Raw genomic sequence first — 20,636 nt, 5'->3', positions numbered from 1 at the left:
CTCCTCCCCTTCTCTCTGGTCTGTCGGTACAGCGGGGCTGTAGATACAGACAAACCCCCGAGTTTTGCAATAAAGCTTGAGCACCTGGGACAAAGAGAAGAGCGGGGAGGGACCTGTAATCAAAGTCAGAAGGAAGTGTGTGCCTGGGTAAAGGGTACTTGGGTTATGACAGCTGGCATGGGTAAAGGGAGGGGGATGAAGATGAGGGGATAGGCACCAGGTTGGGCAGGGTCCCAGTGGAGACTGGCAGGGAATGGGGGTGGGGAGCAAAGGGGGAGATGAGCTCCGGGGAACTGTACCCATGAGCTCAGCCTCCTCGGTGCTGGAGTTGCCTGGCCCCAGCTGCTCCTCCTCAGCGTTGATCAGCTCCTGGAGCACTGCCTCCACGATGGGCATCACCATGGCGGTGGTGGAGGTGTTGGAGAGCCACATGGACAGCATGGTGGTGCAGCACATGAAGCACAGGAGCAGCCTGGGGGGCAGGGACAGTGGGGTCCAGCGTGAACCTGCTGAACTGAGCCCTTAGGACCCACGGGCGCATTCAGCTTCGGACTCCCAATGCTTGGTGCAGAGCGGCCTTTATTTCTGCACCGGTCCGGTGAGCGATTCGCACTTCACGGCTAGTGCCCTTGGCCAGGAAAAAAGTCTTTACAGAAGGAAAGGATAGCTTTGGTAGAAAGGTCCCGGGGTATGGACTCACGGGCCGCTCTTCTCGCTCTGTGGGCATTAGGTAGAGCTCTGTGATGGGTCTCTTATGGACAAAGGGGGTTCTTTTTCCTCTCCCTGCGGCCAGCAAGTCGAGGGCACAGCTGCACCCCTTGCTCTGTGCGAGTCAGCATAGTTATTTGGGAGCAAACCGAGATGAATGTCTGGCCCTCAGGTCTCCCCACTACTTATCTGAGCATCAGCTAGCTGCCAGGACGGCCCCAGAGCCCCAGAAGTGTTCCCTGTCACCGCTTGTGCGCGCGTCTCCAGCTGGTCTCTGGAAGAGGCAAGCTTGGAGGGAGGTAGCGCAAAAACAACCTTCAAATCCTTTCCCCTTGACTTGGAAGCATGGTGCAAGCTGTGCCCTGCACAGACCTGGGGCTAGTTGCCATTAGATAAGCCGACACAAAGATGACTTCGTTTATATTTTAGATGACTTTGCACAATCTGGGGGCAGCACACACGTGGATTGTGCCCAAGTAGGGCAGAGTCCTACCCGTGTTTTGTTTGAGCCGACAGCCACATAGTTCAAATGTGTTTGCACACCCACTGGTAGCATGCCACGCGGGTGCAAATTTGCTGGGGAGCGTGGTAAACAGGGAAGGAGGGAAACACAGATGGGTGAAAACTCTTGTAGACAGTACAGTTTCCAAGAGCTATGCAGGGGCTGGAGATGTGGCTCAGGGCTAGAGTGCTTGCCTCGGGCGAGGACCTGGGCTTGCTTCACTCTCTCCTCCCACCCCCTCACTCAGAACCACAAAAAGAAAAAAAAAAAAAAAACAAAAAACAAAACTAAATCAAAGGAGCCACAAAGGTCCCAAGATGATGGAAGAAATGCCCCTGTGTGCCTAGGAAGCTGAGTGGGCAGAAGGTTGCTGGGCTTGTGTGGGTTAAGCGGTAGTTAACAACGCCCCTTAGCAACCTGGGAGACAGGAACATGCTTTAGAGTTTCAATGGATTAGTCTAGAAGACTAATTAATGCTACCTTATTTGCAGTTTGCCCCTCCGACTGGTGAGGCCGCTTACCTAAGGCGTAGTGAGAAGTTATGAACTAGGGAGGAGCGGGGCGGGGAAGGCGAACACGGGCGAGCCCGTGCGTGGGAGCGAAGCTCACACCGCGCTGTCCGCCTCGATGCCCCCACGCACTCTGTGAGAGTGAGAATCTCCTCTTTGCTGGCCTCTTGATGCCAGAGTGGAAGGAGAAAGAGAGGGCATGTGAGGACACCATCAGACACTGCACATCTGATGGATCTGCGGTCTGAGGCACCCACCAGCAACTCGGGTGCATGGAAAGAGAGGCCCACATCTTCTTAAATGACAATGGAAAAGCCACCCAAGCCTTTGTCCAGTGTGCACCCTAGCCTACAGGGCAAACATTGGGAAACTGTTTCTGTTGCACACCTGCTGTCCCTAGAGTCAGGTGAGAGCAGCATCAGGGCTACTGATCAAATCGGTATTCCACGGTTATCAGATCTCTTCCACGGATGCGGGAAGCAAGAGTCCATCGTTCTGATGTCATCTCCCCCTTAGCAGAGGCACTCAAGTACACACCGTGCTGTGACCCAGGCCCCGCCCCGCCTCCGTACCCTGTGTGACTCACATGCCCGGCTTGGCTCCGGCCATCAAGACCATGCGCAGGGCGATGCGCTTGTGTAAATTCCACTTCTCCACAGCTGCCGCCACGCAGATGACACCCAGCAGCAGCAGTGTGGTGTTCTTGAAGTACTCGGCCGCCACCTGTAGGGAGGCCAGGAAGGTCAACCACCAGCCGGGAAGGGGCCATGGCCAGTACAGTGTGTCCTGAGAGCCAGAGGCTGGCCAAGGAGAAGCAGGGAGGTGAGGCTTATTCAAAGAGCTGGTTATTCCCTTCCCTTAGCTTCCTTCAGTGCTGGGATCAAACCCAGGGCCTTTCCCATGCTGGACAAACACTATCCCATCAACCTCCACCACTAGCTAAAATAGGTGGTTATTTAAAAATAGTAACTCCGAAGCACCAACTGGCCTTGGACATCTACCATGTGAAGCTCTTCACAAAGGCCATTTTATTCCATCCCTCCAATAACTCCATGCGGCCAATAGTCTCCATTTGTAGAAGGCACTACATTTGAATTCGATATGAACGGATTTTTCTTTAATAAATTTATTTTTATGAATGCGAGCTTTAAAAAGTTAATACTCATACATATATGTTTTTAGGGCGGTGGTGGCACACGCCTTTAATCCCAGCACTCGGGAGGCAGAGGCAGGCGGATCTCTGTGAGTTCGAGGCCAGCCTGGTCTCCAAAGCGAGTTCCAGGAAAGGCGCAAAGCTACACAGAGAAACCCTGCCTCGAAAAAGAAAAACAAAAACAAAACAAAACATACATGTTTTTATTTTGATCTTAAAAAACTTATTAAAACAGGATGTGGTAGCACAGACCTGTGCTGGGATTATAGTCAAGTGCTGCCACTCTCGGTGGGATAGAATTCTTGAAGGTAATTTTACAATTTGCCTTCCCCTTTTCCTGTTTCACTCAAATGAAAAAGAACTGACACATTAATAAGGAAAGAATAAAATTATAGACCATAATTAATTGTCCATCCTTCACTTTGGTTAACTCTCTTCTCGTCCACATTGTCTCCCCTAGACACCCATCCCATCCTTGTTGACTCTTCCTACAGCCAGTGTTCCCCTTTCTCATCGACTACATTCTGCTATGTTCTCCCTTGGAACATTCTATCTTCATCTCTGGCCGTACATTTGGAACAGACTTCAAAGCCAAGTTCAGGCCCGGTGCCCTCCAGAGAACCTTCCTGTGGTTCTAGCCTCTGACCATTCCCTGTGGACACTATTAATTCCGTACCCTGTAGAGAGCGTGGGGGCAAGACTGGGGGTGTGGCTTTAGTTAATTCTACACATTGCAGAGAGCTCAGGGCCAGGCTGGGGGCTGGGGTGGTGGCTTGAGGTGTGTCCTATAGTTTGGTTAGTTTTACATCCATCTCTTCAGTTTTTTAGAAAAAAAGTTGGATTACCAACAGCGGAGTAACATGCAAAAGTAGGTAATAAACAATTGTCACACAGTTGGAAGAAGCGTGGCAGGAAGTGAGGAGCTGAACTTTTAAACGTAAAATGTCTCTTAGCGTGACCGAACAAGAACGTTTTTTAACTGCAGGAAAAATAATTGAGCAGGAAAGGACACTTAAATATAGTAAAATATGTGCCATTGGAAGCCAATATTTATATAAGCACATTTAGAGTTTCCTTTTGATTATTGAATTAAAAGAAGTTGGGGGGCTGGAGAGACGGCTTGGTTGGTGAAAGTATGTACCAGTCAGCTTCATGACACACGCTTGGATTCCCTGAAGCCATGTAAAAAGCGTGCGTCTGTAATCCCATGGGGATTACGTGTAATCCCATTACTCCCATGGGGCGATGGGAGGTGGACACAGGACAGTCATCTGGAAGCTCTCAGGTCAGCTAGACTGTCGTACGGTGGCAGAAACAAGAGAGACCCTGCCTCAAACACGGCGGAAGAAAGCAAGGATTAGTTTCTTAAGATAGTCCGCTGACCTTCACATAGACGCTGTGGAACGTATGTACCTGCAGTCACCACCCCTCCAATATAGTTATTGCTTATCGGAGAATGAAGGGAGGCACAGTGGGGGATGTAAGAGGACACAGTTCTTACCCGCCATAATGGGAGGTGTCATTTAATAGTGTCTAAAACCAGCGACTTCAGAACTAATGCAACAACATGTGGGAATATGGTGACTAATGCGGGGGTGGGGGGGTGAGCGTAGGTGAAAGGCACTTACCTACGCTCACTTAGAAAAAGTGAGGAAGAGCTGGGGAAGGGACTGCTGGCTTTCATGGTCAACTGTTCAAATAACCCTTCATAGCCACACCAAAGGCACCTGCCCCATTTCCCTGCACTCTTTCTTTTTGTCCCATGGAAATTCCACGAGTTTTTTTTCACGGCATGGTTCATGTCTGTGACCATTTCCTGGGAGGCGGAACCTGTGCTTCTGGTTGACCTGGCTCTTGTCCCCAAGCTTACTCCTCAGCAGATCATGGTCACTAATGCTCCCAGAGGCCATAGAAGGTCTCCTACTATGAGTGGTTTGAAGCCTTTCTGGGAAAGATACTGTCCTCTGGGAGGAGTGAGCATGACTGGGATTCTGGAAGGCTCTACTCGGGGGCTAGTACCTTCCTAGTTTCCTTCCTAGGCTTCTGTGAGTTAGCTTGGGGACAGGCCTGTATTTTCCTTTGTCTACTGAGAGGTTACCATACAGCAGGCATGAGACTGGGGGGAATGAATGGTCCTTCTACTACCCTATGACCCTTGCTTCCTACCACTGAAGAGTTGATGAGACCCTAATTCTTTTCCCAGGAGGCTGGTAACTAACAGCAGTGTGTTCTCCGTTTCTTTGGCATGTGCCATCCCGTCAACACCAGTTTGTCTGTGACATCTTTTAGAAGACTCAGTGCTACACAGAGGTAAGACTGCTTTCTCTGGGGCCCATCCAAGGGTAAGAGGAGGCACTCCAGGTAGACTGGAGCACCTTCTACACCCCAGGTGTTTGCAGTTTGCATTTGTGGTCTCCTCTGAGCCCTGCAGAAGTCCTGCTGGACAGACACTGGTTGTGTTTAAGATGAGCGAACTCTGAGAGGTTGAGGAACCTGTGTGGAGGCAGAGTGTGAGGGCAAAGGCAGGGTATCCAAGCAGAGCTGAAGCTAAATCCCACTAGGTCACATGCTGTATGTGGTGGACCAGAGGGAAACCAGTTGGGAGCAGATCATTCAATGTCCAGAAAGCACAGGCCGGCATACATTTCTAACCTTCATCCAGGGTCATGGTCCTGACATTGGCTGTAACTGCTGAGGCCTAGTGCCAACCAAAGACTCGGCTTCAGTGTATTATTGGCTGTGTGGTGGTTTCTCATTGTTTGATGGGCTTAGGTCAGTTCAAGTGTCTTCCCTGAACTCTTGTATGTGGGCCAGGGGCTGTTGATCTAGGCTGTGACTACAGAGATAGCATAGTAAAGTGGGAGGAGGGAGAATTCCAGAGCCAGCCACCCTAGGAAGATTATGCAACCCTTCTCGGCTTTATTCTTTTCATCTAAATGAAAAACAGGGTTATGTAAATCCCTACCTTGTAGAGTTGTTGCCACGATTAAATGCCAGCTGCAGACCTAGCTAGCATGGCCTGTCACATCAACAACCAGGATTTCTGGTGACTCTCTTCCTGTTCCCCGGAACTTTGCTCAAAGCCTGACCCGGTCTGGGGCGATCAGCACACCGAGCAGCCTCGTGCACAGAGCAAAGCCACAGGGCTCCTTCTTCACATTGGTGAATGACAGCCCTGCTCAGTGGGGGTGTCTGTGACTTCTCCAGTCTACTGACTTTTCTCCCACATTAAGACCTCGCTTACTTAGAACCCCTCCAGGGAATCTCCAAGTCTCCAGATTCCTAAGGACGATCTTAACCGTTTTCTAAAGCGTGCTACCTGCTTCCTGGCTCCATTCGAGCTCTCGCCTGCCTGTCCCAGGCTCTTTCCAACATGGACAGCTCTCCTGAGTCCTACTCCCAACCCAGCAATGCCCACACAGGGGCACGCACACCCCACTAGCTGCTGCCAGTACTGAGTCTCCCTTCCCCTGTCCACGTCTTATACTTGTTCTATCTTCCTCTCAGGCCATGCAGTGTCCTCTATTGGGACAAACACCCTTAGCTGTCCTTTCCTCAAGTTCTAATACTTGTTGGCTTGGAAGACCCGAGAGCAGAACCTGTTAAGTTATCTATAAGGGGCACTAGGTTCTAACAGGGCGCTCCTCCCAGGAAGAAAGCACAGGGATCTGTGATGAGTGTGGGCAGTCATTGTCTTCTCTGCCTTTTAGCTCTGTGGCTTTCCTTGGGTGCCACACCCTTGACCTCAGAGCGAATATGTGTTTGGAGATTGCGTTTTAGAAGAGACGGGTCCCCTTGAAATGATGTCGTCACAGAGGGGTATGGTGAGGAGCCTGGGTTCTGGAGATCAGCTGGTGGCTGTTACCCCTACCCCACACCCACCCATCTCACCCTTGAGATCTTGTCCTGGAGGCTCGAGGACAAGCTAAAGGACCCCATATTGGTCACTCCAGCCTGCAAAGTGGCAAGAGCTACATAACTCACCATCTAACAGTGAGGGCCTTGGCGGCCTTGAGTGAGACAGAGCAGCTGGGCCCTAAGAAGTGCTCAGCAGCTAGAACTTATGGAAAAAGGAAAAGAAATCAATGCCAGGGGTGGGGAGGGAGGGGTAGGCTGGTCAGCACAAGCAAGTAAAGGGAATGTGAAGAAACAGGAGGACAGGGCAGACCCAGGAGATAGAGATCCCTCCAGGTTTCCTCAGCGAGAGGGACGACTGGGAAAGAGCTACTGGCTTGGCCTTGGTTTGGGGAACAGAAGCCACAGGATGCCTGTTAACTAACTAGTCCCTTGTTAGGGAATTGCAGGTGACTTCAGCTAAAGGGCGGCTTTAAACATTGCTTTCCCTGGACACACATGTACTCTGGACACAGCTGCCTTCCTTTTATCTGCAGTTTTACTTTTCTGTGGTTTTAGTGACCCGAGGCTAACAGTGGTTTGAAAATGGAAAATTCCAGAAATAAACAATCCCTGAGTTTTAACTTGTACTCCTTGAAATCTCCTGCCTCCTATTTGGGACCTGAGTGATCCCCAGGCCCAACGTATCTACTCGGTATGTGCTATTCTCCTGCTGGTCGTCCGTCAGCTGTGCTGGCCATTAGACTCTCTGGTGTACTGTAGTAACTCACTGTATTTAATGATGGCCCTAAAGCAGGAAGTGGAGTGAGACAAAGGTGACAGTGGGCTTCGTCTCCAGGGGGACATTCGAACCCTGGTCTTCAGCGGTGAAACCGCAGGGCACCAAGCAACATGATACATCAGTGTTTAATGCTCCACGTCCCCAGGCAACCACAGGGAGACTTGGAACATAGCCCCTAAGTGTGTGTGTGTGTGTGTGTGTGTGTGTGTGTGTGTGTGTGTGTGTGTAGAGTGGACTATGAAGTATTACTTTAATCATTTTTTAACGTTTTTAATTTTTTTTTTAATTTTAATGGGAGGAAGGAGATTGTGGTTCTCTTTCAAGAAGTTTGAGAATGGAAATCCAGATATCAGCTTCATCTTGCTGGTTCCTCACAAAGAATGCGGGCTTGAATCTCTTTGGGGGCCATCCTCATGGGAGGCAGACAGACAGACAGACAACCGACTCCTTGTTCTTGCCTGTAAGCTGGTGCTGTGATTGGCGCTTTCACACTCAGAACAGCACAAGGGTCTCACAATGCCTACGGGGAGTTGGTATGTCCACTTTGGTAGGTTTTACGAAGTGGACAAAATTCTTATTGAGCATAAAATTGCTATTTTGGGCTAGGATGGCCAGCCGCTGAGTTCCCAGGATTCACCTTTTTCTAGTCCACAGTACTAGGGGCAGCACCCAACACCCACAGACACACCTGGCATTCTCATAGGTGCTGGAGATTCGAACTCAGGTCCTCTCGATGTCACAGAAAGTTCTCTAACCCACTAGGCTATCTCCCCAGCCCCAGTTTACATTTTATGTTGGACTGCATTCATAGTTATTTTAGGGTGCATGTGGTCTGGGGGCCACAGGCTGGACACATCTGCAACTTTAGACCTTGGACTGGATGCCAGACTTAGCTCTCCCTTAACTCTGAGTGCTGTCAAAGCCAGGGACAGTACTCCACTCTGGCAAGTGTGTAAGGAGGACATGAAGGCCAGCCATGTGGACCTCTCTCTTTGCCATTCCCTCCAGGCAGTGAGGCCACTACTCTGAGAATGCCCTGCAGGGGCTCCAGCCCCTTCTCATCAGCTGATCTTCATTCCTGCAAACACTAGTCTTCAAATTTATCTGCTGCTGCAGACAATTCCATGGGTAGCCATGGGAAGGAAGAGACCAGGGAAGTCTAAGTAGCTGGTACCCCAGGCTCCCATCCCTATTTGAGTAGGTCTTGCTCTTTCTACTGTTTTGTATATCGAGTCACTTAAGATTGGGTTTAAAGAAAAGGTCCGGTGGCACATAGTGGTAATGCCAACTGAGGCAGGAGGATTGAAAGTCTGAGGCCAGCCTGGGCTACACAGTAAGACTCTCCTCTTCAACAAATATATGAAGGACCACAGAAAGGAAAAAAGGAAAGGAGAAAAAGGGTATTGTTGCTTATAAAAAATATTCTTTTGGGGGCTGGAGAGACGGCTCAGCGGTAAAGAGCACTTGCTGCCTTTCCAGAGGACCTGGGTTCGGTCCCTAGCACCCACATCAGGTGGCTCACAAGTGCCTGTAATTCTGGCTCCAGGGGATCTGACACTCTCTGGCCTCAAGGGCACCTGCACGAGTGTGGTGCACACAAACTCACCCAGGCATCCATACATCCATACACATAAATAAGTAAATAATAAAAATAAAAAAATATTTTAACACTCTACCTTAGCAAGAAGTCCTAGACGGAGGGATCCAGGGAGACCCCAAACCTGGCCTGGCTCCCGTATGCCTAGAGGTCTTGACCTTATTCTCCACAACTCCAGTTTCTGACTTGGGACTGTGTAAAGTGCACAGAGTGGGGAGGCTGAGGCAGGGGCTGGGTTCTAGGCCAGGTGTGGAGTTTGGTCTGGTAACGACTTCCTCTGACGGAAACAAGAACTCAGCCTCAGAGGCTCCAGGGTCTACAGCTTCCTCTACCAGGTCTGACATAAAGCTCAGCTGAGGTTGATGGGCAGGCTCAGCTCATGTCAGATGGTCCACCTAGTGTGCGGCCTGCATCCCTGAGGGCCCGCGTGCAGGAGGAGGGTCAGCCCTTTCTGACCTTGAGAGTGGGGTGGGGAATGCCTCCAGGGTTGAACAAACAGAGAAAGCCAGGGTTTGTACAGCAGGCCGGCATCTAGAGGATCAGAAAGACTGGGAGCCAGCAGGGAAGCAGATTCATGACATCAGACTCCAGCAGGACATGGCTGCTCTCCCAGTGGGGGCTGCCCCCAATCTCGCCTGCCCTGGCAGGAACTTGAATCTTGAGTGAGGCTGGCCCAGTGGCTTGCAGTGCAGGGCAGAGGGTGGGGAGGGGAAGGCTTGTGTACAGACAGGACATGTAAGTACCATCAGAAGTAATTTCTGTGCCGGGGCTTCCCAGGAAACTGACCCAAGCTCCTCCCATGGTGCCACCATGCTCCTCATGCCGCCCCGGACCTCCATCCTGGTCCTTTGTGCTCACAGTGTGCCATTCCTCCTAAGCACAGTGAATCTGAGCGAACTGGAGTGGCACTGCTCTTGTGCCCAGGCTATCGGCATTACAAGCAACCCGGTAGTAGGGGTGAGAGGACTTCAAGACAGATATAATGTCATAACAGTCACAGCGGGGCCCAAACAAACAAAACGAAGTGTAGATCCAGATCCAGGACGGAGTCCTGTGCACCAGCAGAGGGAAGTGCTGCTGGATGCTGCGGGAAGAATGTAGGCAGGTATGGGGGAGAATACTTGGGTGTTGAGGTCAGCTTAGGCTTTGTTGGAAGACCTATTCAAAAAAAACGAGTGGCAGAATCCTAAAGTCAAGGAGACCACAGTGTCCAATCACCTGCCGAGGCATGAAAGTCCATCTCTAGTCTAGTGTCCCTGATGTGGTCATTTGTCTCAGACCTTGTGGAATGGGAATATGAGGACCACACACAGCCGCCTGTTTTGGAGTTTTCCCTCACACATGGTAATCATGGTGGGGAACTCCTTCCAGCCCTTTGACTGTTTAGTTTGGATTGAGTCTCCCTAAATCATTTCTTCATTCCCCAGGCTTCTCAGGTTCCTGGTCTTTGATGTTCTGGCCAACTCACCTCTGGAAGAGCTCCCTGTGCAGACTGCTGCACTGTGCCCGTCATTTATTAACTCACTGGAAGCTTTTGGTACAGATGGCCCAGGGGTCAAGAGTTTAAGTTTTAGAACCATCCACCCCTGGATTCAAGTCCTGGTTCTACTGCTTACAAGCTGTGTGACCTCGGGTAAGTTACTTGCCTCTCTGAATTTCAGTTTGCTCCTCTATGAAACAAAGATAGAAAACTCCGGCTCATTATAGAAGATTAAATAACACAGTGCCGCAGATGATGCTCCATGGAGCCTGGCGTGAGGTAAAGAGATGAGGAAGAAGCCCCTTTCCCCGGGGACCTCTCATCTTATTTTCTGCTCCTTGGCTGGGATTTACGCCCTCAGCTCCCCTGGTTCTCTGGCCTTTGGACTCACAGAACTCACACCCAGTGTGCTCCTGGGATTCCTGCCGCAGCAGCAGGTTATGGGATGTCTCAGCAGCATGGCCGAGACAACTCTTTATAACGAAGTCATCTCTCTCCAAGTCTGTTATACAGCTAAAACCCTCCCACGACTATAAATAGCCTCAGGTGGTGGGGACACAGGAGCCAGAATAAGACTCCGGTGGGCAGAAATGACGTCCTTAACTCTTATCAGCGCTGGGTGTTAGGTCATCCTGAGTGGAAGATCGAGAACCCAGAATGCTGAGTGAATGGTATGAGGGACAAAAGCCACAGTCTCAGGGCCACACCAGCCCCACCCACATGCTTTCCTTCACATGGAAGCCATGCTCTTTAGCCCCAAGGAGCACAGGGATGGAGAGCCATGACCTGAGGGCACTGGGACCCATGCAGGCTGCAAGACACCACGAGTCCTAGAGATGCGTGTCTCTAGACAGTTATCTTTGGTATGTACCTCTTAGAAGGTGCAAACACGAAGTTAGCTCAGAGGGAAGGGAACTACTCTTAGGTGAGGTCTTCAGAAACATTTCGCCAGAGCGTAATTCTGTAGCAGGATTTTAAAAGTGAAGAAGTTTCAAGGACTCTTCCAGAATGGAGAGGGCTGCCCGAGGCTCAGCAAGGGGATGGTCTAGCGGGAGCTGGAGTAGGAACAGAATGCGTGGCTGACTCGGAGGCTCTGGAGGAGGACTGCCTAGCTTTCCCCTGGGAGCCCTGATGCTGGTGTAAGGGGGCGCCTAGGGGGGGGTGCAATGGGGGCTTCTTCTGGCCCACAAGGACCTATCCCCCATGTCCTTTACCCTGCTGGCATTTTCCTTTAATCCAAGCCAAAGTCAGCTGAACAGACTATATCTGGACTAAGCTGCTCATTGTAAATATGACCGCCTGTCAAACCCCTCTAAAGACACAGATGGACTAAGATTTTTTTTGCCTCAAATGATAAAATACATCTCCTTAATCCCACCCTCCCAGAAATAGTAATACCTGATCACACACAAAGGCCATTCCTTTGGAGTTATAAGACCCTTCCCCAAACTGTAGCCTCCAAAGAGTCTCCCTATCAGGTTGGCCTTCCTGGCTATGCAAAGGGGCGGGACTTGGATAGTGGTTGCTTAGCAACATCTCTATAGCCCACTGGGCTGTTGGGTTCACTTAGAGGATTCTTGCTTCCCCTCCAGCCGCCCCACCCCCACTCCCCAATGAAGTTCTGGTTCCATGTGCAGAATAAGCACGTACACTTTTCTGGAGAAAAGTTGTTTTTGAGGTTGATTGTTCTTTAAACACACACAAGAAATCCATCACATCTCTCTTTTTACTCCCCAAAGCAGGGAGGGGGCGGGAGATGGAACAACTGCCTCACTGACTGGTTTTTGTATGTGACTTCTTCTTATACCCATGCTGCACACATATCTGTAGGGACAAAAACTTGCTCATGGTTGGGGACCCTATCCTCAGGCTATGATTACTCACAGAAAAAAAGAAAAAGAAGTCGAAGGCAAACTAACAAAAACTGGACAGTCAAGTTCATCCCATAGAAAGAGAAGCTGTCCACTGGCGACCCCATACAACCATCAAGGGAACTTCCAAGAATGTTCTGTTGTTCAAGGTTAAGGTAGCCCATAGGCTGGCTTCATTCTTTCTCACAGCATAGAGACAGAGACACCCCCCAACTCCTAGCGACTGATAACACTATGAAGGCCCATATATTTACGAGTTTTCTTTGTATGGTAGAGTGAACAAGGTACAGGCTCTGAAATCTGCTAGGTACGGTCTGCCACTTTCTACTGTTTGACTGGGGTCGGTTTGACTCTCTAAGCCTCTTTCCTCCCGTGTGGACTGGAGTCATGGACACCCCGTTCCCAGGACTCTTGAGAGTTCTGTATGAGAGAGAGGATGTGGGCTTCTAACACAGTGCCTGACTCTCAGCCTCACTCACCGGCTCCTGCTGTCCTCCGAGCATCTGCCTTACCCAACTCTGCTGTTAAGTTTTCCTCCTCAGGTAACCTAGACCAGTGGTTCTCAGCCTTCCTAACGCTGCCACCCTTTAATACAGTTCCTCATGGTGTGGGGATCCCCAACCATAAAATTATTTTCGTTGCTACTTCAGAACTGTAACTTTGCTACTGTTATGAATTACAATGTAAATACCTGATAAACAGGATATCAGATATGTGACCCCTGTGAAAGGGCCATGCAACCCCAAAAGGGTCATGACCCACAGGTTGAGAACCACTGCCCTCATGGAGCCAGATGATAACAAAGGAGGCACACTATTCACCTGGCTCCCATCCTGCAGGGTATTTTTATTTCATTTTATTTTTTTAAGTAGGCTTTGCCCTGAAATTTGGTCACAACGTGGGGTTGTTACCACAGTTTCGTTTGAGCTTTGCCAGATACTGTGAAGTGAATGGAGAGGGCCAGCGGCAGGCAAAGAGACCACACAGTGACCTGGAGTTGCGGAGGAAGGATCAGAAATGGTGGTTTTGTCTAAGAAGGGGAAGAAGGAAGAAGCCAGGGTGCAGGGACACATAGTAAGTCCCTGTCAACAACTGAGAACCTCCATGTGAGCTAAGCTGTCAGAGGGGAAGCCCGGCAGATGGGGGCCTGCTTCCTGTCTGTGTGACTACAGTCTGAAGGACATACAGGACACTGAAAAAGATCAACCACTGTCTCCTATCGGCACACATCGTACAGTTCCTAAAAGCCATGGTGGCACATGCCTTTAATTCCAGGGCTTGGGAGCCAGAAGCAGGCGGGGCTCTATGAGTTCAAGGTCAGACTGGTCTATGTAATGAATTCCAAGCCAGCCAGGGCTATATAATGAGACCCTGTCTTAAAAACAGACAAAACCCCCAAACCAAAAACTTCAAATATAAGAAACCATTGGCGGTCAGGGAAGGCTTTAAAGCAGCAAATTTTGAGCACTTTGAAGGAGCTGAAGGGGAAGGGCGGAAGGGGAAGAATTCAGCGTCTGGATCAGCAGATGCAAAGCCTAGTGCTCAGGAGTTCTTCCTGTGTGTAAGGTCGGCCCCCTCCCATCAAATGCCTATCCCCTGTCATCCGGAGGCCTCCTTCAATGGTCCAGCAGACCTGAGTACAGGGTTGGATCGTAAGTGGTCTAACCTCACTGGATCGGAGAACTCCGAAGAACGGGTAGAGGAAGGCAGGAACCAGGGCTGCAGCTCCAAGAGGTACGGCCTCGGACACCCAGTACACAGCGGTCACAAGCAACACGTAAGCACACGCAGCCTCCTGCAAGGGGAGGAAAGAGGTACTTAGTCAGTCACTGGGACAGTCGTTGCCATGGAGACTCCAAATGAGACCCAGGGCCAAGACAATAGACACTTAGATCCCATGAGGATGCCAGGATCCAGCCCTGGGAGGTACTATGCTGACACTGGCCAATGACTTTGTGGGTGAAAGTATGGCTGCTCACTGGAAGGACCCATGTTGTGCATGTGGTTGACTCACGCATCCACGTGGGCCCTGCCTGGACTTTGATAGAGTCCCAGCTCTGATGATTCTTAGAGCCATAGAGAGTGATAATTGATTTTGAGCACAGCATTTGGGGCCACAAGTTCACAAACTATAAAGGTAGAGTTCAAAGCCTTAATTGGTGCATATTGGGTCAAGTTGTTTAGATACTAAGGCTCTTGGGGTTAGTGGAAGATAGATAGATGAGTATGTGTATGATTGGTTCACAAGTGGGGCCTGGGGTCAGCCATCCTAAACTTCAACCCAGGTCTACAAGGTATGATGATTGGGGGCATCTGGTATGTACCCACTGAAAGGAAGTGGTTTGGCAAGAAGTGAGGTTTAAAAATAACCCACAAGGTGGCTTCCATACTGTGTTCTCATAGCTTCTGGGGGAGGGCTTCTATCTCGGGGCTCTTCTAGGGAGAGCAGCAAGGCCTTGAATCCACTCCAATCTCCAGCCTCATTGGACTTACATACTGGTGTTACATTTAAAATTTCCCTTGAAATATAAGCAGGCTAGCCTCACTGGATCGGAGAACTCTGAAGAACGGGTAGAGGAAGGCAGGCAGTCTTAAAAGTAAGTTAAGTTATATCCCCTTGCTTCAAAAATATTTATTCAAACAATTTGATTCAGTAGTTTTGTTGTTGTTGTTGTTTTTGAGGGACAGGGTCTAGCTATGTTGCCAGGCTGGTTTCAGACTCATGGGTTCAAGTGGTCTTCCTGGGTCAGCCTCTGGAGCAGCTGGCTTGCCACCACATCTGGCTTAGAGGCTCACCACCACATCTGGCTTAGCTGGTAATCCAGTGAATTGATAGGGGAGAACTGTTGGTTATTTCGCCCTTCGATTCTCAGCCTGAGCTTGTACCATGTACTAGCAGCGAGTGGGGGAGAGCTCTTCCCTGGGGGGCTGGTGCTGACTGTGGGGACAGGCAGCCATCTCCAGGCTGAGAGGCTCATCTTGGAGGACGGGGCACAGACTCATTTCTCAGCCGTGGCTCTAATGCCACTTGCGATGAGCTCATTGGGCCTTCCTGAGTGGTGCGCTGTGCATGGTGGCGTCATTTGCCTCTTCCCACTCAGCCATCGGGAGTGCCTCCCCAGTTACGGTAATCCCAAAAGGTGCTCGTTGTCCTGAGATGCCACGTCCGCGGCCTGATGCCACAGAAACACCCTTCTACAGAGGAGACAGAATGCCATCCATCTGCAGGAGGTGGCAGGGTGGAAATCTGGAAATTTATCAGTATTTTCCTCAACTCACCAAAAACCACACTGTGCAACCAGAGAGTGGAGAGGGTAAATAAACACAACTTTATAAAAGCCCCGCCCTCCTTGGCCTTGGCTTCCAGCAATGCTGATTGTGTGAATGGTGCCCAGGTGAGTGGTCCTGAGGAAGGTTAGGAGGTTCACTCTCGGGAGAGGTCGCTGTCCAAGATCTTAATAATTGTAACATTACAAGCTGCACGCCGAGGGCCATTACACAGCGAAGCCGAGCCAGCTGTGACTTGGTGCTCACACAGGGTGCCGGCATGACCTGGCCCAGGCCGCTTTCCCAACAAGGAACCTGACAAATCTTGCTCTGTTCCTGGATCAGTGATGGGCAGCAGGAGCATTTAGCTGGCTTTGCTGGAAAGGACCTTGCTCCCTCCCGATAGTCCTGGATTATGGCAGGCTGGGGTTAGGAAATGGGGAGTAAGTCCTCTGTTGACTTAGCTCCCACTGAAATTTCCTCTAAGGACAAAGGATCAGATAAGAGATAAAACTTTCGGAATTGCTGATAACAGAAGCGATACCCGTTGGGAAAGGATGCAGTTTAGAGGAAGGGCCTCCTAGTTGTAGACTTAAAGTTCTAGCCTACTTTTCCTTTTTTGTGCCAAAGAGACAAGAGGAAGGTTTTAATTCCAGGTGAGGATAAAGGGGCAGAATGTCTGTCCCTCACTGGGAGGCCCTTGTCCTGGCTACTTTACAGGGCCCCAATTTAAGCGAGAAAAGGAGACAGACACACAGACACACACAGAGACACAGACACACACACACACACACACACACACACACACACACACACACACACAGAGCGCAAAGGACTGATTTTCTTTCTGCTACGCACCATTTGACTGGAATCGGGAAGTCAGGGAGGCAGGGATAACCTTTTCTGTAGTAAACAGCATAACGGAACGTTAATAGATCACCTGGCTCTGCAGTACTGAGCAAACCACTGTCATTTTTGTCTTTTGAGTGGAAGGATGAAAAACATCTCGAGAGGCTCTTTCGTCTGTTTCTCACACCTGCCTCTTCTTCCATTTCCCAAGCCTCTCCACCTCAGGTGGCTAGGGAGTCAGATACCCCTGGGACACCACAGGGTCCCCCGCGTCTGACCAAACCCTGGCACATGGATAAATTTATGTTGCTAGCAGGTCTCTCTTATCTTATTCGGTGTGTGTGTGTGTGTGTGTGTGTGTGTGTGTGTGTGTGTGTGTATGTGTGTGTGTGTGTGCGCGCGCGCGTGCGCGCGCTCTGGAACCCCCCCCCCCCCCAGGCCCCACATGAGCATTCAGGTCAGGAATGCCTGTAGTGGGCGGTGCTTCTTTTTGCTCCTGCCTAAAATTAGAACTGAAGCTGGGCATGGGAGGAAGATGGTAAGTTTGAGGCTAGCCTGGGTTACATGGCAAGACACTGTCAACAGAACAGAACAGAACCAAAACTCAACAAAGAAGACAGAATAATCAAACAATAAAAAGGTGAAGTGTTCAAAGTGGCTTTTCCTTATGAAGACAGTTTCCTACCTTAACTTAGGTTCCCTTTCCAGGAAGTCCAACCCTTCAGCCCCCCTCAGTTATACCTCACTCAAACCTGACTAGAAGGGACTGGAAGTCTGTTCCTCTGCTGTCGCAAGTGACTGAGGGGCCCTTTGAAAAATCTCTTTTGGAAGATTGGGGGGCAACTTCCACCAGGAACAGTGAGGTGTTCAGATGAATGCCCCTTTTGGCGAGGGCCTTTTGAATGCTAAGCAACTGCTGCACCACGCAGCCACGTCCCCGCCCCTACACTCTCTTCTTCTGAAACATCACAGGAATCTAGACTTTTAAGAACTGGGCAAGGAGAGAGGAAAAGTCATGTTGACACCTGCTAAAATGTGGCTGTGGCTCATCACTTGGAAGAATCAGCAGATTGCAAGTGGAGGGCTCCTGCCCAGATGCTCAGCTGCCTCTCTCAAGGGCAGCCTAGACCAAGCAATTCCATCCGGGAATTCTAAGGATTTTAATGTCCGAGTCGCAGAGTTGGATGCAAGGGTGGGAGGCAGCCAAGGGACAGACCCGGCACTGTGTACCAGTTTGTGTCTCCTGTGGGCACCAGTTAAGGCTCCCAAAGGTGGGGGTGGAAGGGGTTGGGGTGAGGGGCGGGCAAGCAAGGATTCCCAATACTGCTCAGTAGAAGAGGGCAATGTGTCTCTCTTGGGAATTTCCTTAAACTAACCTGACAATGGGGGAAAAAAAATACCATGAAAAGAAAACTCAAAACAATCAGGTCTACTTAGACAAAGCAGAAAATTAACTGTTATACAGCCCAGAATAAAAAAAAAAAATGTCATTGGCAGTCACGGTCTGCTAATCCCAGACCAGACTTAGTTGGTGCCTCCTTGGCATGCTGAAGTATTTATTTTGCTAAAGATTTAAGTCAGCTTGTATTTAACAAGACCACGATAATCCCTTCTGCTTAACTTTTTAAATTTAATCTTGGTTACCCTGTCCCCCAGGGAACAGTGAGGGAGATATTCCTGTAGTTAACCTGCCTTAGCTTATTTTTTTCTAAAGTCTCAAGGACGGTGCCAGTGTGGGAGAGGGGCTGTACCCCCCAGACATGTGAGGAGAGAGAGGGCAAGAAGGGAAGGGGACCACGAAGGTCCAAGAGGCCGACTGCAGCAAATCCCCTGCCCCCGACTCCTGCTTTAACATTAGGCCATGGGCTAGAGTTCTGGTGCGTGCATTTCTGTTTTCATGTTGCTTTGGGCCTTTTTTTTTTTTTTTAAGCAGAAAAGAAAACACGGAAGATTCAGATAGTCTGAGGACCAGAGTAACAGGCTAACCGGTGCTTTCAACTCCAAAACCCCCTTCCCCAAAGTTTGCCTAGAAGGTTCAGGATGGCCGTTTTCATATTCTGGGGTCAGAAACCACCGTGGTCTCTGGACAGTCTCCCTCCCAGCCCCACCTCTTCTGGATGAATAGCGGAGGGCCTTTTGCATCTCTAATTGCTGCCACATAATGATCGCCGCCACAGGCTGGGAAGTAGGGGCTCCCCAGCCTGCCATTTCTGTGGGTTTAAATACAGCGCCGGGAACGTTTTGCCACACAACAGTCATTTCAGCTACGGTCTCCCACTCTATGGAGGCCAGAATTGGGGGGCCTTTCTTGAGAGACAGAGGGGTGGAAACAGTTTTAAGAAAGGAAGTATTTGGTCTCTTCTAGAAGAGTGTGAACATTTCATCCAAATGAAGACACTTTCAATGAAGTCATTTGGGGATGCCCCACAAATACTCGACTCCCTCCAGACCGCCCTTCTTTGCTCCCCAGCTCCCTCTGATGCCCTGACAGGGGTGGGGAGGCTGCTACTTACACTGCTGGGGTAGATGGTGGGCAGAGGCAGCAGGAGCAGGGGCACACAGATGACCAGTAACAGCTTTCTTGCTTGGAGAAGGCCCTGCAGCAAGCCCATGGTGGACCTGTCTGGAGTGAGTCCTCGATGGATGGCGTTCTCCTCTGCTCCACACTATGCTCCGCTCTCAGTCCAGGAAGACTTCTCACACCTTTCCTGGCTTCCAAGAGTTGGTCCCCTTTGGTCTTGGGAGCACAAAAGCAGGGTAGCTGTACCCAGTTTCCCCAGAAAGCTGGGCTCCTTGCCTTCTGCCTTAGGTGGGATTGAGCAGCATGGTGTTATGGCCATCGAAAAGGAGCTGGAAAAGGACTATATGCCGGGGGCGGTGGGTCCTCTCTCTGTGGCTAACAGGAAGGGGGCTTCATTCTAGGTGTCAGCGAAAGTCTTCACAAGCAATGTGCCTGCGGCTGCTGATCAGCCTTGAAGAACCATTGAAGGCTTTAAAAAATAAGAAGAGTCCCTTTTCTTCTTCCTGGTGACCTGCTTGGGGGAAGCTGCTGTTTTACCTCCGACCTGGCTGACTGTTGGTAAAAACCTGGTAGCCCACTTCCCTTAAAGCAAGCACCAGTGTTAGGCTGAGGCACATGGAGACCTCAGATTGGGGTTGGGGTGGGGAGCTGTCTCCCAGGACCTCACACCTTAACTCTTTAGATTTCTTTCCTTCAAATTGGGCTCCTACTTATAGTTTTCCTGGAGTCTGGACTTCCAAAGCAGGCCTGAAGAATCTCCAAGACATTCCTTTTTGTTACAGGACTAAAACTTGCTGGAGGCCCACCTTTAACTTGCCTGCACCAATGGGAAGCAGGCACAGGGCAGTCGTCCCGCCCACTCCCCCCAAAGCCTATCGGCAAGTTGAAAAGAATGAGCGAATGTCGCCTCTGAAGGCAGCCCTCGATTGGTCCCAGCAGGGGCCTGCTGATTTGGCAGAACCCAGGCGGTTTTCGAAGCTTGTTTTTCCATTTCTCAAACATCCCAGGGGTTGGATGTTGGTCAGCACCCTGAGCATAATCCCAGCCCCCCCCCCCCAGCACTGCGGGCGTTGTTTCCAAGCATGGGACCCAGCTTTCCTGGGAGAGTCACTTGATCACCACCTCGGGAAGACGACACATTTGGTGGTAGGAGAATATGGACATTAATTCTGGATTGAACAGTATTAAGACTTCCCTTCAGGCAAAGTTTGCTTCTTGGACACTTGGGGGATAGAAAGGTCAGAGCCAGCAGGAAGAATGAGCCTGGAGGAAAGACCCTGGGATGCATGGCAAGAGGGGAGGCTCCCCTTTGCTCTGGAAAAATCTAGATGCCACTTGGAGGGGGCGTTCATGGAGTTCTTTGAGGCTCTTTACCAAAAAAGGAAGCAGGCAGCTTTCCTTGATGGGAACGCAGGGTAGGGACAGAATGCAGGACCGCACTGGTGACGGGGGCAAAGTCTCATCCATTAGTTAGACCCAGGGCCTCTCCTGCTTACAGATTTGGAGAAAGGACATGCAGATTTGGAACAAGACGAGAAAGAGA

The 20,636-nt window shown here is 50.3% G+C and overlaps 1 protein-coding gene across 1 annotated transcript in view; it reads right to left on the bottom strand.

Annotated features, from left to right (window-relative positions):
• Positions 1-19,852, bottom strand: part of Slc13a4 (solute carrier family 13 member 4) — a 38,688-nt gene extending 18,836 nt beyond the window's left edge. The window contains exons 1-4 of the mRNA XM_006990396.4: positions 19,086-19,852; positions 14,123-14,251; positions 2,306-2,442; positions 300-472 (exon numbers count right to left, since the gene is read on the bottom strand). Coding sequence (XP_006990458.2) covers positions 300-472; positions 2,306-2,442; positions 14,123-14,251; positions 19,086-19,184 — 538 coding nt within the window. The 5' untranslated portion in view covers positions 19,185-19,852. The remainder of the gene's footprint in view (positions 1-299; positions 473-2,305; positions 2,443-14,122; positions 14,252-19,085) is intronic.
• Between the last annotated feature and the right edge of the window lie 784 nt (positions 19,853-20,636).

The sequence above is a fragment of the Peromyscus maniculatus genome, chromosome 3 (assembly GCF_049852395.1).
Source record: "Peromyscus maniculatus bairdii isolate BWxNUB_F1_BW_parent chromosome 3, HU_Pman_BW_mat_3.1, whole genome shotgun sequence".
NCBI lineage: Eukaryota > Metazoa > Chordata > Mammalia > Rodentia > Cricetidae > Peromyscus > Peromyscus maniculatus.
Note: the sequence above shows the minus strand (reverse complement) of the source record. Positions and strands in the feature narration are given on the sequence as shown.